The sequence below is a fragment of the Mandrillus leucophaeus genome, unplaced genomic scaffold (genome assembly GCF_000951045.1).
Source record: "Mandrillus leucophaeus isolate KB7577 unplaced genomic scaffold, Mleu.le_1.0 Scaffold99, whole genome shotgun sequence".
NCBI classification, from domain to species: Eukaryota; Metazoa; Chordata; class Mammalia; order Primates; family Cercopithecidae; genus Mandrillus; species Mandrillus leucophaeus.
Window position 1 is genome coordinate 893,635 of NW_012110807.1, and position 17,071 is coordinate 910,705.

The 17,071-nt window shown below is 45.3% G+C and overlaps 1 protein-coding gene across 1 annotated transcript in view; it reads right to left on the reverse strand.

The window, feature by feature from the left end:
• FUBP3 (far upstream element (FUSE) binding protein 3) overlaps positions 1 to 17,071 on the reverse strand; it is a 135,214-nt gene that overhangs the window by 13,666 nt on the left and 104,477 nt on the right. The window contains exons 5-13 of the mRNA XM_011971200.1: positions 14,327 to 14,360; positions 11,837 to 11,886; positions 11,333 to 11,404; positions 10,019 to 10,076; positions 7,851 to 8,013; positions 6,496 to 6,594; positions 3,977 to 4,081; positions 1,918 to 2,020; positions 1,043 to 1,143 (exon numbers count right to left, since the gene is read on the reverse strand). Coding sequence (XP_011826590.1) covers positions 1,043 to 1,143; positions 1,918 to 2,020; positions 3,977 to 4,081; positions 6,496 to 6,594; positions 7,851 to 8,013; positions 10,019 to 10,076; positions 11,333 to 11,404; positions 11,837 to 11,886; positions 14,327 to 14,360 — 785 coding nt within the window. The remainder of the gene's footprint in view (positions 1 to 1,042; positions 1,144 to 1,917; positions 2,021 to 3,976; positions 4,082 to 6,495; positions 6,595 to 7,850; positions 8,014 to 10,018; positions 10,077 to 11,332; positions 11,405 to 11,836; positions 11,887 to 14,326; positions 14,361 to 17,071) is intronic.

The window sequence follows — 17,071 nt, forward strand, 5'->3', positions numbered from 1 at the left end:
GATCATTTAGAGCAGGGGTGTGCAATCTTTTGCTTCCCTGGGCCACACTGGAAGGCGGCTTGTCCTGGGCCACCCATAAAATACACTAACACTAATCATAGCTGATGAGCTTTAAAAAAAAAAAAAAAAAAAAATCACACAAAAAATCTCCTAACATTTTAAGAAAGTTTATGAATTTGCGTTGGGCTGCATTCAATGCTGTTCCTGGGCTGCGTGCAGCCCACAGGCTGAACAAGCTTGATTTAGTGGCTGTTTCATAAACTTGTCTAATCCTAAGAATTGCCTGGGTCTCTAGTGAAGACCCAAGACCCTCCCCTGGAAATTCTGATTCAGTAGATCTGGGGTGGGGGCTACACATTTGTAATTTGAGTAAGAACCACCAGATGGCTCTTAGGGGATCACATGGAGAGCACTGCCTGGCACAAAGCACCCCGAGTCTGCTGCTGGGAACACCAGACCCAGAGGTTCAAAGGCTGCTCCAAGGTCACATGACTGATGCCAGAGCTGGGAGTATAATTTCCAATCTCTTGCTTTATTCTTCCGTTCTGGTCTTTCTCAAATGTGTCCTCAGTCCTACCATCAGTTACAGGGGTTCCTAGCACTGTCACACAGGCTGGCTCACAGTCCAAAGACGTAAATGAAATCAAGTGCATGAAGGCAGCTTTAGGACTTTGAAAGATCCTGAAGTGCTTTCTACCACTAACACTGGATTTCACTAACATAGTTTAACATGAAATACACTTGATTATTTGAAACTTGGCGGCCAGTCTCCACGGTATTTCCCCACTTGGTTTAAATAGCCAGAAACTTACTGTGTAAAGGCAATCTAGATGGTGAGGTCAATAAAAGCAGAATGATAATTAATGAGCAGAAAAAAAACACCAAGAAGACAGGAAAGATGCGGATGTAGAGAAACTGCTGGCTTCCCATAATGTGATGTGAGATGCCTCGGGTGACTGCTCTATGCGCTGCACCGAGAGCCCTGGGTAGCACTTTCCACTTCTGCAGCCCGAACGCTCACACTCCACAGAGCTGGACCCACCTGGGCTGTGAGAATCAGCTCGCTGATGATGTGCGCTGCGTGCTGACACCGATCCGGAGGGCCCATGACCTGGGCAGCTCTTTCTGGACTAATCCCATCATCTGAGGAGCCAGGTGAGAGACGGGATTAGAAAAAAGCCCAACGTTAGAAGGAAACAAAGATTAATCTGATTCCCAATCAATATTCTTACCCGCGGTGCCAAAAGGGGCAACAGGAATACTGCCAGCTCCAGGGACTCTTTGGGAGTGATGTGGTTGATAGGAAAATGTGTGTAATTATATTGTTTCGCATATTTCAGGTCCATGCTCAATTCTTATGCAATTACAGCCATTTAAAAAATATATCATTAAAGAACTGAAACAAAACTTGACTTTAAAAAAGCCAAGGGAGTCAGAGCAGAGCTATGGCAACAGCTTCCAGAGAACAGCCTGCCACGTTTTCCTCTTTTCAGACCACATGGAACAGTTTGCTCATTAAGGCAAATTTATAAAATTTAAAAATTTGTCCTTTATTCTGAGATGTTTTGTCTTTGTAGTTTTAAATTATCTCCAATAAAATCAAAATTTTATATATATATATATATATTTTTTTTTTTTTAATTTTACCTGGCAAAATCAAAAAGCTGACATACTATGCATATAGTCCAAGGAGGGAAAAAAAAAAAAAAAAAGAAAGGCCTGGAAATCAAAGGTGACTGACAGGGATCCAGGGAGGGAAAAGAAGGTTGGGAAAAGAAACTGAGATTGGTAATCTGGTAGCAGAACTGTTGCAAGGACGAGAAAGGTGAACACACGTGAACCAATAGCCAAGCCCTTGTTTTGTAAGGTGTTTTATCATCCTTTCAACACTAAGGATTTCTGAATCATCAAACCCACCTGGTTTAAACTGAATCCTCACACCAGCATCATTCTGGATCTTTTTGATCATTTCCCCGTTTCTTCCTATTACAATGCCCACAGCAAACCTAGGCACAGATACCTAGGCACAGAGAAACCAAACCTCATCAGAACTTTTCACAAACCTGTCTTTTTAAAGGGCACTTTTTTTCCCCTTTTTTTTTTTTTTTTTTTTGATTTTTTTTTTTTTTTTGAGACAGAGTTTTGGCTCTGTTGCCCAGGCTGGAGTGCAGTGGCACAATCTCAGCTCACAGTAGCCTCCGCCTCCCGGGTCCCAATGATTCTCCCACCTCAGCCTCCCGAGTAGCTGAGAAAAAAGGCACAGGCAACTATGCTCGGCTAATTTTTGTATTTTTAGTAGAGATGGGGTTTCACCTTGTTGGCCAGGCTGGTCTTGAACTCCTGACCTCAGGTGATCCGCCCACCTCGGCCTCCCAAAGGGCTGGGATTACAGGCGTGAGCCACTGTGCCTGGCCAGGACACTTTATTTTATTTTTGAGATGCAGTCTCGCTCTGCTGCCCAGGCTGTAGTGGCACGATCTTGGCTCACTGCAATCTCCACCTACCCCAGGTTCAAGCAATTATCCCTGCCTCAGACTCCTGAGTAGCTGGAATTACAGGCACCTGCCACCATGCCCGGCTTATTTTTGTATTTTTTAGTAGAGATGGGGTTTCACCATGTTGGCCAGGCTGATCTTGAATTCCTGACCTCAAGTGATCTGCCTGTCTCAGCCTCCCAAAGTGCTAGAATTATAGGCGCGAGCCACCACGCCCGGCCCAGGACATATTTTAACACACAACTTAGTTTTTATTATAGTGCATTCCTAGAAATGATATAATAAAGGACATTTTTCCCTTTTAGGAATAACACTGTGGTTGAACTGCATTCTTAACTGTTAAATGCATCCAATTTGAGATTTGATCAAAATAGTTATAAAAATGAATAAACCTTATAGATAAAAGATGAAAAATAGTACTTTTGCCTTCCAATAAACATACCATACACACAGTTACCCAGGCTGGATTTGTTACCCAGACTGGATTACAGTGGCGTAACTGTAGCTCACTACAGCCTCGATCTCCTGGGAGGAGTGAGCCTCCCTCCTTAGCCTCTAGAACAACTGGGACTATAGGCATGTGCCACACCGGGCTAATTTAAATAATTTTTTTTTGTTTTGGTAGAGATGATGTCTGGCTATATTGCCCAGACAGATCTCAACCTCCCGGCCTCAAGTGGTACTCCTGCCTAAGCCTCTCAAAGCACTGGGATTACAGGCATGAACCACCATGCGTAGCCCTAGTGGTTCTTTAAAGTGTATTTTTTTCCTTCATTTTTCTTTTATTGTGGCTAAAATATACATAATATTTATCACTTAACCACTTGTAAGTACACAATTCAATGACATTACATACATTCACAATGTTGTGTAACCATCACCACTATCCATACCATTTCATCATCCCCAGCAACTCTGTATCCATTAAACAATGACTCCTCCTTCCCCCAGCATCTGATAGCTTCTACTGTACTGTCTGCCTCTATGCATCTGCCTCTTCTAGGTGCCTCAGGTAAGTGGAATCGTACAATATTTGTTCTGTATCCGTCTTATTGCAATGAGCATACTGTTTGTAAGGTTCATCCATGTTGTCGCACACAACAAAATTTCATTTTCTAGGATAGACTCTGACCCCCCTGCAACCTCTTCAATAAATACAGGCTGCTGAGTTTGATAGAATCATGATATACATCACCAAGAAATCCTGAACTTTGGTTTTTACCTGGGCAACTGGTTAACCTCTAAAGCAAAGCTTCAAAACCAAGGGAAACGGCCCCATGCCCTGAAATGCAGCCAGCTCCCCTCACTGCAGGCCGATTCCGTTCCAGTCCACCCTCACACCCACCCTAACAAGCGAGGTAATTCTTAAGGTTTTGAGACAAAACTTAACTAACTTGCTCAAGGTTAAAGAGCTGACAGAAGTGTGACCTACAACTTTAATCCTCATCTCATTTGCCTACTAACCTGTAATTTAAGCATACCTCTATACTGCCTCCTCCCATTCGGGAGTTGAAATCACCACGTACACCCCGAAAGTCAGCTTGGTCTTTTTCTCGGATAATCTCTAGTACCATTTCTCTTGCTTGCTGCATAAACACAAACAAAAAGCATTATGAGAAAAAATTCCTGAAAAAAGATACACCACCAGGTGAAATTTCAAGATCAAACCCTCTTAACTTGGGGTTTAAAGGCGCTCTGCTTTAGGATAATTCGCTTACTGCTTACGGGACATGTAGGGATGCATGTATCAAATTTGAAGTGATGTGTCCAAATGTCCACACAGGTAAGGGTCCACCTTCCATAAAAAGCCTCAGTTGGGTGAGCACATCTGCGTGTGGTCAGAAATGGATTCCTATCACCCCTAGGTGTTTTTAAATTTTTAAATCTTTTTCTTTCTGATCAATACAGTGGATTGACCTAGGTGTTTCTTGATGCCATTTCTTTCTAGCAGGAAGGGGTGTCTAAGACGCCCACTGAGGGCAGGTCCACGAGACAGAGAACTCTGCCAAGGCTTTACATCACAGAGGCACTGCAGTAAGTTAAAAAGAAAAGGCTGAAAGCCAAATACATTGCTTTAAACAAACAAACAAACAACAACAAAAGGGCAAGCCTATCTTATTTCTATAATCTTCTGGTGAGACTTCCTTGTGGACGTCACTATATCCCAGGCAAACTCAAGTGTCCTCCTCCCCAAAACACACACTTGGCAAGTCTGTCGCTGCAAGTCGGCCAGCCCGTGCCAGTACCAGCCACGCAGGAATCTGTGCTAAAGACCTACTGTACCTTACAACTCAAGGGAATGTGAGAACTGTGTCTAGGAAGAAACAAAACAAACCCGTCAGCAATTTAAATCTTAGGACAGTTGGAGAAGTCTGGATATGTACTGGATACCAGACGATGTTTTACAAGTACAGTTTTCTTAGGCCTGGTTATTCTTAGGAGATACATGCTTAAGGATTTAGGGGTAGAGTCATAACATCTGCCACTTCAATGATAAAGAAACACACACACATGCACACACATACAGCAAAACGTTAAGCAGGTTGAAGAGGTATATAGGTGCCCTAAATACAGCAGACTCCATCTCCTAAATGAAAAAAAAAAGTGAAATATAGTTTTAAAATTTAAAAAATACTAAAACCCATTAAGTTAAAATTATTTCCTGCAAATTTATGGGACATTAATGATATATTCTTTGCTTGAGGTTTTTCCCTACAAAAGACACCATCAAAGGCTGTGACAGAGAAAGGCGGCCTCTGAGGAAGGCAGTCAAGAAGCAGGCACTCTGTGGCCCCCCGCAGCCTGCCGCGGGCCTGGATCCGACACCACCACAGTACTGGAGCCCACGGCTGGATGCTGAGCAGGGTGGGGAAAGGCGAGAGGCAATCTGGTTCCTTAAATGCCCAACTGTTCACACTGAGAGAAGGCCGGGAGCTCTGGAGGAGACAGCACATGAGAACTCTGGCCTGATGGAAGTGAAGGACCGCATCACCAACTGGAGTCCCCAGGCAGACGCATGCCCATCACTGCCCTCACTCCTGTTCTAAAACTGTTATTTTACAGGTGTACCTTGACCAGCTTAGCTGAAGGATAGGGTTCAGAATTGGGAGAAATGTTTTGCCAGGGACTGGAAACTTTCACTGATCAAAACCCCAATGCTCCCGGAGAAGACCTATTCTTGATGGCGGCCTGGCTCACCGAGGAGCATCACCCTGGAGCTACTCTGAATGTGGCAATGGCAAGACAGGCTGCAGGTGGCAGAAAAAAGTACATCTGTGTTTCACTGAGGACAGACAAAGACCTTACACCCTCTGCCCACTTGAATTCTTGCTACCAGCAAGAGCTGGAAGGACAGGACCACCCCAGGGGATTGAAAACCAAGCCCCTTACTGCTTTCAGCCAGTGGGGCTGTCTCCCCTGGCAGCTCGGGGCGCAGGACACTTGCTATGAGGGTGCCCAGGCACCTGGATGGCTCTGGTACCTGTGCTCACCTCCAACCTCAGCTGAAGGGCTTGCAAAATAAGCCCAGAAGAGAATGAGCAAGTAAAAGCCAAGCACAGCCTGCATCTAAGCTGACCACAGGTTAGCAAATCAAAACTGCACCTGGAAGGATGACACGGGGGAAACAAAACAAAACAAAAAAACCATCCTGAGCTGCGCCACCAGCAGAAGCACGGAACTATTCTGCACACACACAGTCCAGAACAGTCACCACCAGCCTCAGGTGTTACTGGGCATTTGAGGTGTGGCCAGTGTACATGAGGAGCTCAGTTTTTATTTAATGTGAGTGAATTTAAATAGCCACAAGTAGCTAAGGCCTCTGGTTTTGGGCAGCACAAACCTAGATTCTTTTCATCACCAAACTTTGTTGAGGAGAACAGTTTACCTTCAATAACGGAGCAGCCAGTTTCACAATTACTTGAGGAAGATAAAAGTTCTAGGGTACCACCAAGTGACAGTCCCACAGCCAGGACTCACCCAACCCATGGCTCTTTCCTACCTGTACTTTAAATGCCTCTCCAGTGATACGAAGAGGCTTGTCTGCTCCCGTGGGCAATGGGCCATCCTGGATCATGACCATCTTCACTCCTGTCCGCTCCTGTGGGGAACACACACCGGCACAGCCCTCACTGTCATGAACTGGATCCAGTCACACCCACAATAGGCCCACCTCCCACCTACCACCAGGGACTGCCTTCCAACCTGGGCCAGGAAGCTGGCTTCTGTGACAGCAGACATATAGGTTGGGTAAGACCATGTCCAAATGTGAGATGTAAAACCATCTGCTAAAATGATTCCAGTCCCTGGAGTATCTAAGCACTAAGGAGCTACTTTTACTGAACACCAGGCACTTGGCACACACTCCATCTGACATTATGTGATTAGAACTTCCGTGGAACTGAGAGTCAAGTCCGGCCATCTTTCTACTTCAGCGTGTAATGGCTCTAGGTCCAGAGCTAATGAGTGGGGGACCAAAACTTGGAGGCTGGGATCCCAAATGATAAACTCTCAGAATCTACATTAGGATACCATCCTTACAACCGGGACCCAAGGACCGGGTTATGAGATGGCACGCAAGGGAAGCCACAATCCTTTACTTGCAACTGCAAAATCCCTTTTCTGAAAGAAAAGTTTATTTATAATTCATCTGGCAGCAAAACTGAACTCATGTCAATGTATTTTTTTCTTTTCTCTGAGTGTATCACTCTATTTAGCTACAGAAATATGTATTTGATTTCAGGGTGCTACCCCAGAACTTGCTGGGAGTGTCAAATTCTGAAACGTGTCTGGTGCCGAGTCTCTCAGACGAGCGATTCTGGCACTAACAGGAGCTAATGCTCACGGAACATTCACTCAGTAACAGGCTCTTACATAAGAAGAAAAGAACGGCTATTATTTCAGCTCCATCACAACAGTGAGGCCTGCACTTGCCCCTTCTGACACACAAAGACCCTGAACCTTCAAAAAGTAAATGAGCACATTTAAGATCAATCAATGAGGGAGGAAGAATGCTGGGTCCGAGCCTCTGACTCCAAATACTGCACTTTTATCTGAGATGCTGTCCTCTGATGATAAAAGCGGCCCTCACAGAGCTCACTGCCAAAAAGGCTGCTCAAAGTTCACAGGGGCCCTGATAGGGCACACCTGCCCCAGTACTTGGCGTCACACTTGGCATCAGGCGTGGCCGTGGTGTATGTTCAGAAGCTGTCTGTCAGATGCAGGAAGGAAGCCTCAGCATCATGCTGTGCAAAGCCAGCCCAGTCAGGCAATGCCGGCCGTGAGCAGATCTCTGGGCCAGGAAGCTGAAGACCTGCTGAGAGCGGCCGCTGTGCTCTGCGCTCCGGGCTTACATACCTGCAACTGCTTGATTGTTTCCCCTCCTCTGCCGATGACCAGACCCACTTTAGATGCGGGAATGAGAATCTCCTGGATTGTGCTGTTGCTGTCTATGTCATTATGAAAGCCAGGTCCATTTCGACAGCGGTCCACAATCTGTCCCAGGAGCCGTTTGGCTTGTCTTTGGGAGGGAAAAAAACCACAAGAGAGCCAGCATTAAATGGAGGCTCTGGGTGTGCAAGACAGGGAAATAGCACTGAGGGAAAAGCTGCGGGAGTCAGGGCAGCCCTCCATCCAGCTCCAGCTCCTGCCCCAACCCGGAGGTCTCTCTGCCATCCGCCACGCTACTGGGCTGGAATTTAAAAGCAACACACACCATAGTACCAACGCTGCGACACAGAGCCTTGCCGCCCCTTTCAAGCCTGCCCTCTGCTCATGCTTATGTCTCCACAAAGGTGTCGTCTCCTATTAGGATGCCAGCTGCTCTGGAGGCAGAGACCATCTTTTATCCCTTTACATCTCTCTGTTCCCCCATCCAACACGACCCTTCTCACAGAGTATACTCGGTACACATTTGTTAAATAACGCAGGCAGGAGAGACAGCCAGCAATGAGAAAGATGGGAAGAAAGCAAGCAAGGATTAGTACTCACTGTCTGAACTCCCATACTCCACGCTGCCTCTTCATAACCAACAACACTGCTCTACGACTTCTAAGCTAAGGCTATGAATCCCAGTTTGGTTCCAAGAGGTGGGAAAGGGGGAGGCGGTGCTGGATGCAGCTATGCACTCACAGACACCTGCTTTGGGCTTCCCATGGCAGCCAAGTTGGGACCCTGCATGTCACATGTCCTGCCATTGTGTTGATTTCTTGGGCAGCGGGGGAGGGCAACTGTAACATGGCGACAGCACAGCCCAGACCACCAAAGTCATCTGCTGGGCCAATTTCCTTTTCTGCACCAGAATTTCTCCTGGCTGTTATTTCTCGTATTTATTCTCTAAATTGCCACACATGATCTGCTTTTTGGCTTCTCTAATGGAGAAGAATTCAGCTACTGAACAGGCTGGCTGTGCTGCTCACTGAAGAAAATGAAATTTGTCTCCTCCTAAAGTTATAATCCCACTGCCTCTGGTCCTTGGGTAGACAGGAAGCAGGAATGGTTAGAAGAGTAGTAAGAAAGAAGAGAAAGGCAGGAAATAGATGTGGCCTTTTGTAGTCTTGAGCCTTTGCGTACAGAATCAGCTTCGTGTATCTTCCCAGTTACAGCAGCTTTTTAATATTTTGCTTGTGTACTAGATTAACCTGTGTTGAAAGAAAAATGCTTTGACTCCAGCAAACCATCCAGCTTGCCCTGTAATGCACACCTGCCAGCAATATTTATTCTGGTTCACTGCTTGCAATGTGATGGCAGAACAAGAGAATTTAAGCTCATCTAGACTCCCTGAGAAATGGAAACAATAAAACAACCCTACCTATTGAGCCAGATATAATCTTAGCACTCCTGGCCCCAAATGCAGTGCTGCCCTGTAGACTGAAGGACAGCAAGCAGGCTATAAGTCAGTATGTTTCCCTTTCCTGGGAGATTCTTGGATTTATGACACCTGCACCTGGTATAAGGTTCTGAGTTTGTGAGTAATAGGGTAGGAAAGCAATGTTAGTCTTAAGGCTGTTGCAAGGGCGCCAAAAGTCAAAACATCCTCTGGCCAGTCCGTACGGCCCTCTGAGTAGAGCAAAGGTCACGAAGAGTTGACTCATTTGGTTCACAAATATCAGAAGGGTAAGGGGATCAGCCTCCAGCCAAAACACCTGGTACCAGGATTCTCAGTAGCTCACCAACTGACTGGCTTACTAATCCAGACCTGCTCAGGTAAAGGCGGTGTTAACAAGGAAGAAGTAAGTTGATTAGAGCATTCAGGTGGGGTGAATGTACACTCCTGAGACCCTGGTTTGAAGGAGAAGTTATGACAGCTGTGGGGTTTAGAACGAAGGCGATATCTCGTGTACTTAAGGTAACAAAATCCCCTTGCACAGTAACCTCCCAGATTTTTTTCCTGTGGAATTACCTGCCTGTGTGGCCAGATTGCAGCACAGATTCACAGTGTTCAGTAACAGTGTTGCCCTTCCATTTCTCCCCATTTGGGGAAGGAGGAAGAAGAGTGAAAGAAAAAGTAAATAAAATAAACTTACTCAATACTTTCTGGGGTTCCGGTAAGTACACAGGGCCTCTCTGGAATCCCAGAACTCTCTATAAGAAGAATCAAGAAGATGAGGGGTGTTGGTGGGCACCGGGCACATGCACCTCTGCCTCTGTACAGACTCTCTCTAGGGCTGCTGCCTGCGCCAGCCCCGCAGAGGCCCAGGCTCCCAGAAAAAGACAGTTTGCTTCCGCTTGTGGACAGAATATGAAGCTGGTAGCTCCACCCTGGGTTCTCGAAGCAGAAACAAGTCCCACAGGGGAAGCTAGAAGGACGTGACAGGGTCTGTGAGTTGGTCCTGATTACCCGTCTCAGCTTCACTTCTGAGCCATTCACACGCTAGTAATTGTTTCAGTCCCTTTATTGTGCTATTCCTCAGTTTCTCCATTTGCAGCTCAACGGTGATGTGTCTGCACACGGCACACAAGCTAGCACACTAGGAAGGAACTTCATGACACATAGGACATACCAGTTATGGCATGAATGTCCCAAGAGATCAGTGACATCTATGTGGAACTAGGCCATTGAACGAGAGAAACACGTTACTTTCTAACACCACACGATGCCTCATTTTGTTCCTAAAAAATTTGCTTCTCAAAATCCTTCCTCAAAAAAATGAAAGAGAAACAGCTAACAGGAGTTACTGCCTTCAAGACACTGTAATACGTATCTTTTAAAAGGACAAACATTTTTCTAGTCAAATGTCCTTCAAACCCCTTCCTTTGCAATGGAAAGAGGTCAAGCTCAAATTAGATGACAAAACCATAAATAAAATAAAAAACTGTTCTTCACTCCATCTCTCTCCATATTGCATGGTCAAAATGAACCCAGCTAGGAAAGGTTGGAAAACATGTTCAGTGAGTGCTAATCCCGCCAGGACCCCCAGCTATCCTCTTCCCACAAAGGGAAGGGACAGTCTCATCCAGGGGAGGCTCTCCTGATGCACACAGTCAAGGAGTGACCCCAAAATCGTAGGATTCCTACAGGCCCCACTATGCCACTATGTCTGGCATAACATTCTGGTGCAGAAAACATAGGTCCTAGAGTGGCAGGTGTTTGGGAAGGGGCCATGTCTGGCCACAGAGCTGAGGGAGAGTTTACCCCAGAAGCCAGATACGAGGCCTTATCTCCGGGCCCACCTTTGCTCTGATCCTTCTGGTTCTCATTTAGGAGTCCAACTCCCGAAGTGCAAGGAAAACACCAATCGCATATACTTACCCAAGCAACAAGCAAAGTACCGAATCTGGAAATGTTTGTAAAATACTGATTTCTATAAAATTGATATCTATTTTTAAAAAGCCCTTACCTGAAGCAATCTGAATTTTGCAACCAGATTCTGCTTGAATCCGTGAAATCTGCTCACCTCCCCTGCCGATAACTGAAACAAATTGAACAGGGTCAGAATACACGCCCCCATTCCATAGTTCACCACGCATGAATGACTGAATTAATTTCACAAACTGTGACACTTGGCTCACAACACTACACATCGAGTTGGCCCCTGTGAGCCCATCTCCACTCTTTGGGCACGATGGCAGCAGAAACCCCGTGTGAAACAGCCTACAGGCAGAGGGGATTCAAGCTGAGGTGAGGAGAGGTGGGGAAGGCGGGGGCATCCACAGCCCAGTGCTCTGGTTTCTGCAGCACTTCAGAGCTGTGGGGAACAGCATGTGCAAAGCATTCTACTACAGGTGACACCCACAAGAGAGATTAAAACAAAAAGGACCTCCTGGCAAAGGAGCTCAGAAAAAAACAGAGAGAAAAAGAAGAGACAGGAATCAGGGAAAAAGTAGACAACACGGATACTTACTAAATCCAACCATTTTGTCAGGCACTTTGAATTCTTCCGTTATTACTGTCCTAAAAACAAAGAACATTTTGGAAAAAATACAGAATACAGAATTTTGCAGCCATTTTAGGTCCCCAAATTGCCCACACTGGCAATGTTGCAAGATAAAAGCTTAAAATACATCAGGCCAATCTGGCCAACAAATCCGCCACCATCTACAAAGAGTGTCATGTAATGAACCCTCTGGTCAATCATTCCTCCTAAAGGTCTAAGCCTTTCATCTCCCTGTGTCAGAGGAAGAAACCTCGGGTTTTCACGAAACCACCACCTCCTCTAACAGCTGCCTTTTCTTCAAACAGCACCTCTCAGCGTTGCCTCATTCTGCCTGCTTAGGTGCTCTCTAACCAACGGGCCATCAATCCCAGGTCACTGAAAGGTCCTCCGGGGTTGTGGGAGATGTTCAGACTTCCACTGTGGAGTCCTCTCTAGATGAAGAGATACCCAACTTTTCTTCAACATTCCTTGTTTCCCAATCTTTTTATTGTCTGCTGGCCTCCCTTCTAATTTATGGATGTTTCTTAAGTTGAGATGCCCCAAATGGAATCAGTATCCGATGGAGGCGTAATCAGTGTTGCCAGAACAGAATAATTACCTCACTTACTCTGCAAGGTACTTCTGTTAAATGCTATCCCATCCATTATGTGCCTTTTTTTTTTTTTTTTAAACTACTATTGCACTGGTTTTTTTCAAACAAACCTTCAAATCTGCCATACAGTGTATTGTGGACAATGTCCAATTTGCCCAACACCCCAGAAAGCAATTAAATCTCAACATTTACCTTGGGAGGATGCTAAATGCAAGTAGTTAAAAACAAAACAAAAAAAAGGGGCAAGCATTTTTAAACATCTCTCACACAGCTGGATTTTTACCCATCACAGAAAAGATGGAATAAGTGCATATTTTTAGGGAGAGTGCATTACTTAGAAGAAATGCAACAGCATAAATAGCACTTGCCACTGTATCATTTTGATGGGAACAACAGTCTTCTCTTTGTGGAGTTTACACCCTCAAGCTTATGTACAAGACGGGATTCTCTCCACCTCTTGGGATATATGTGTTCTCCCCAGATCAGGCAATTCATTCCCAGCTTGCTAATCAGTAACACCATGGATGTGAATGCCAAGTCTTGCCGTCCCAACGTGTCCTGCAGCAGAAGCCAGGTCCCTGTCAGGATGTGCTTCCTGACTCTGTTGCGACAGATGACAGGGCTCTTGTGCCTGTGGCCAGGAGGCTGCTGCTCATACCATGTGTAGCATGAGCTGTCTACTCTGTCTATTCTCAGAAAATACTACCTGGGAATTGACTAGAGGGGCTTCAATACTACTGCAATACAAAATGTCACAAAGCCCAGGCAGCTCCTGGCCCTAAGGAATAACTTTAGTGGATTCTGAGCAAGAAACATACTCTGGGTTTCCAGGAAGAAAACGTTCTAATCTCAATGCAAGGCTGAAACTTGTCCAAGGTACAAAATATAAACACCTTGGAAAAGAAAATCCTGACTAGTTATGGCTTTATAGGAAAGTCAACATTTGATACTAATGATCACCTCATTTAAATTTTTCAATTCATCAACAAACAAAACAAAGCAAACAAAGAAACAATAACAAAAAAACCCAGGGTAAAACTTTTGTTTAACTGATGCCTGGTGATTTCTAGAAACTCCCAAACAGCTAGGCAGAATACAAGATGACAGAATTGTTTTGCTGATAGAAGGTTAAGGATATGTTACAGCAACAGATACACAGCACAAAATTCATCCTTCCGGAAGAGAAACTGTGGCAGTTTCTTGTATATGTTTTCCTGTTTGAAGGGCGATACACTATGACCACACATACCCCATCTTACAGACTGGCCTTTGTAAAACCCAGGGCTCTTTCTGTATCTCTCTAAATCCTCAATGTTTGACAGAAGGCTATGAGGGGACACAGAAACAGATCATCAGCTGGGCTGAGGCTCTCTGGCAAGTCCCTACCACTTTGGAGGGATGGAACCCTGGCTTCTGGCCTCCCCACTACACACTAGCCACCCACCCATACTTCCTGGGCACCCAGAGCATTCTCTTGGGAGTGTCTGACCCTCACACTTCGAGGTGTCCCTTCTCAGGTGAAGAGGCTGAGGATTAATTAAATATTGGCAACACCACAAAACCAGGTGGGAAAATCTCATTCTCTCCTTTTAAATTAAATGTACACTGGTAGAAAGAGCAACTCCAATCTTCTACAAGTATTTTAAGTTACTGCAATAATGGCTGATTTTTAATGCTTTGTATTGGTTTATCCCTGAGCTGACACTATCTTGGAAATGGCTAGCAAAAAACTCGAGTCTTAAAGAAGCCTAACCCATGCTTTTTCACACACTCAACCTCTGACTTTCTAGCACTCTAGTACAGATGGTGGATCAATAAACAATTAGAAATGATCAATAAATAATAAAACATAACCCACTGCTTACCTTTGATGTACCAAGGCCCCTAACTGGTTACCTACTGTGGCAAAGAGAAAGAGAAAAAAAAAAATCAAAGCATTAGCACGGATAAACTAACTTCAGCCTTACCATTCTTACCATTTCGGGGAGCGGGGAAAGAAAGGCAGAAAGAAAGCAAACAGTAATTTAGGCTCAGTGGCTGAAATGAATGCGTTATATGATATGAAACAGGAGGGGACATCTTGATCAACACAGTCTCTAACCCAGTGTCCAGCTGAACACAGGATAAGAAATTGATCTGTGTGTCCACATGCTGTGAGGCCTGGGAGAAAATCCTGCTAGCCTAAATCCCTCTAACTTCCCACCTCCCTCCTGCTCGGGATCCAAACTCAATGTAAAGACGGAAAGAGATCCTTTTTTAAAAACAAATGAGAAGATTGACCCTCCTTGGATGCATTGTTAAGGACTGCCCCACAGCAGCTGTAGTCATGAGGAACACGCACATATGCTCCTCCTGGCCACGGGGCAGGAGACGCCCCCTGGCGCCCCTCCACCGGATCCCCCCCCCCACCAACAGCATAAGCATCTGAAGTAGAGGATCTGGCCTCCTCCCTCCACAGGCCTCGTCACGGACCCACCAGAGCAGTCCATGTGCAGTGGACACTAAGAATGAGCAACTGCCTTTCAAGCCCATTTCACAGAGACAACGGTGCCAAACAGCCTCTTATTATTAAAACCAACTCTGTAATCACATTCCCACAAAACCACTTTAGCTACGCTTTTTGTTCCAGTTTCTCCTCTTTCAGCTATTGATGAGTGTCTCCTTCACCAGCCATCAGCAAAAATGATTCTGTAGTGTTTCTTTTGGAAAATGCAGCTCAGGAAACACAGTCAGCAAACAATGAAAAAGTACAAATCCTAAACATATCACAAAGAACCGACCAAACGCACCTTACAAGATGCTAAAAAGGGCATTCAGAAATACGTCTTTGGGGAAAGTTATTCTAAGGACATGAGGTAAGTCGGAAAGGATTGATTCCACCCACTTGAGGTCAGAGAATGAAAAGGTTTGACAACCGAACTACATCTGAAACAGGGAACCAACTGCTTTGCTTGTGCTCAAACTCAGTGCTGTCATTCTCCGACTGGACAGTGAAGAGACAAAGGAAAAAAAGCAGACCGTGACATTTAAAAAGAAGAAAAAGCAAAGCAAAACAATGCTAGCAAAAAGTAAACGAAGCTACTGAGTCAATACCGTATTTCTTCTGGATCGATAACAAGATAATGGTCTACAGCCAAAATATTGACACTCGACACTATTAATCTGCTTATCTCAGGGATACGAGAATTGTTTTTTATTGACTCTTAAAATTTTCTCTTTGCATATCTGTTTGAATATAACAAACGTTCTTGCTTGGAACAGGTAGTGCTCACAATTCCCATTTTGCAGGAAAACTGGACAACCGCCAGGTCAGGAAAGGAATCCTCACCACAGACTCAGGCCCTGAATACTGTTGGGGCCGAGACATTCCTGAGGGAGGAACGTTGGCCACGCAGGGCAGTGGGGAGGAAAAGAAACACAGCAAAGGAGAATGTCCATGACAGAGCCCCTGCGAGCCTGTTAGCTGTTCCTCAGTCAGCTGAGCTTCCCTGATTGCTATCAGAATCCCCCTCTTCGTGGGTAAAGAATCTACTGAAGCCAGAAGAACTAAAATGTCTTGAAATGATGAGAACACAGAAGAGAGGTACTCAGCATTCCTCAGCTGGGGCAGAGGCCGCACCGTGGGTCCTGGTTCACTGTGTTGTTTGGTAAAGGATGTCAAAGGGCCGATGATCTTCAGAAGTTTCTGTCTCAGCCAGAGAAGCCACAGAAACAAAGGGCAGTGCTACCATAAAGAACCCCCTGAGATTCACAAGAATATTCAGAGAGCTCCTGTTCAAAAGCCATTTGAAATTTTGTGCTCATCACAAAAATGGCAATTCCTTTTTGTTGGCAAAGTACGTGTTACAGGTGCCACGCACACAACACCATTCCGACCAGCCACAGTGGAGGCACTCACAATGGCCAGAGATGGAAATGTACACACTATCATCCCAAATAGATGGGCTGCTGAGAGCTACACCACTGAGAGGAAATCAGGTTCAAGCCCAGAGTCAACTCTGAGCTGGCGGATGCTTAGGAAGAATAAATCATCTCCCTCCTCCATGCAAATTCTGGAGCCCACCCAAGGTTGAAACATGCGATTACAGTTTCATTCCCTTCAGAACATTCCCATTTGGTGCCTAAAAACGAAAACCAGCAGTTAGATTGGGGCATTGGGTACTCATATGGCCAAGTTCTATGTCCAACTCCAGGAACAGGAACCTCTCCTTAGTCTTCGCAACGAGGAGGGGTCACACTAAGGAGGCAGATGGGAACACCTATCATGTTCAATTGAATGGAACTACACTCATTTTCCTGTAAAAAAGGAAAAATGCTGGGTAAAATCAGTCCTATTTCCACTAATGGCGTGTGCTGGTTGACAATGCATCTTCTTGCTTCCAAAGGTCCCCTTGGAGCAATTCCAGCACATCCAGGTGTAGTTCTCATTTCCCTTGTGCACTATGTAATACGAACTGCCTGGGCTGTGAGTCATTCCACAAAATCATAAATTCTTTCTGAAGAGTAATACTCTGCCAATTTTAATAATAATCTTTAAAAAAAAGGTGGCCGGGCGCGGTGGCTCACGCCTGTAATCCCAGCACTTTGGGAGGCCGAGGCGGGCGAATCAC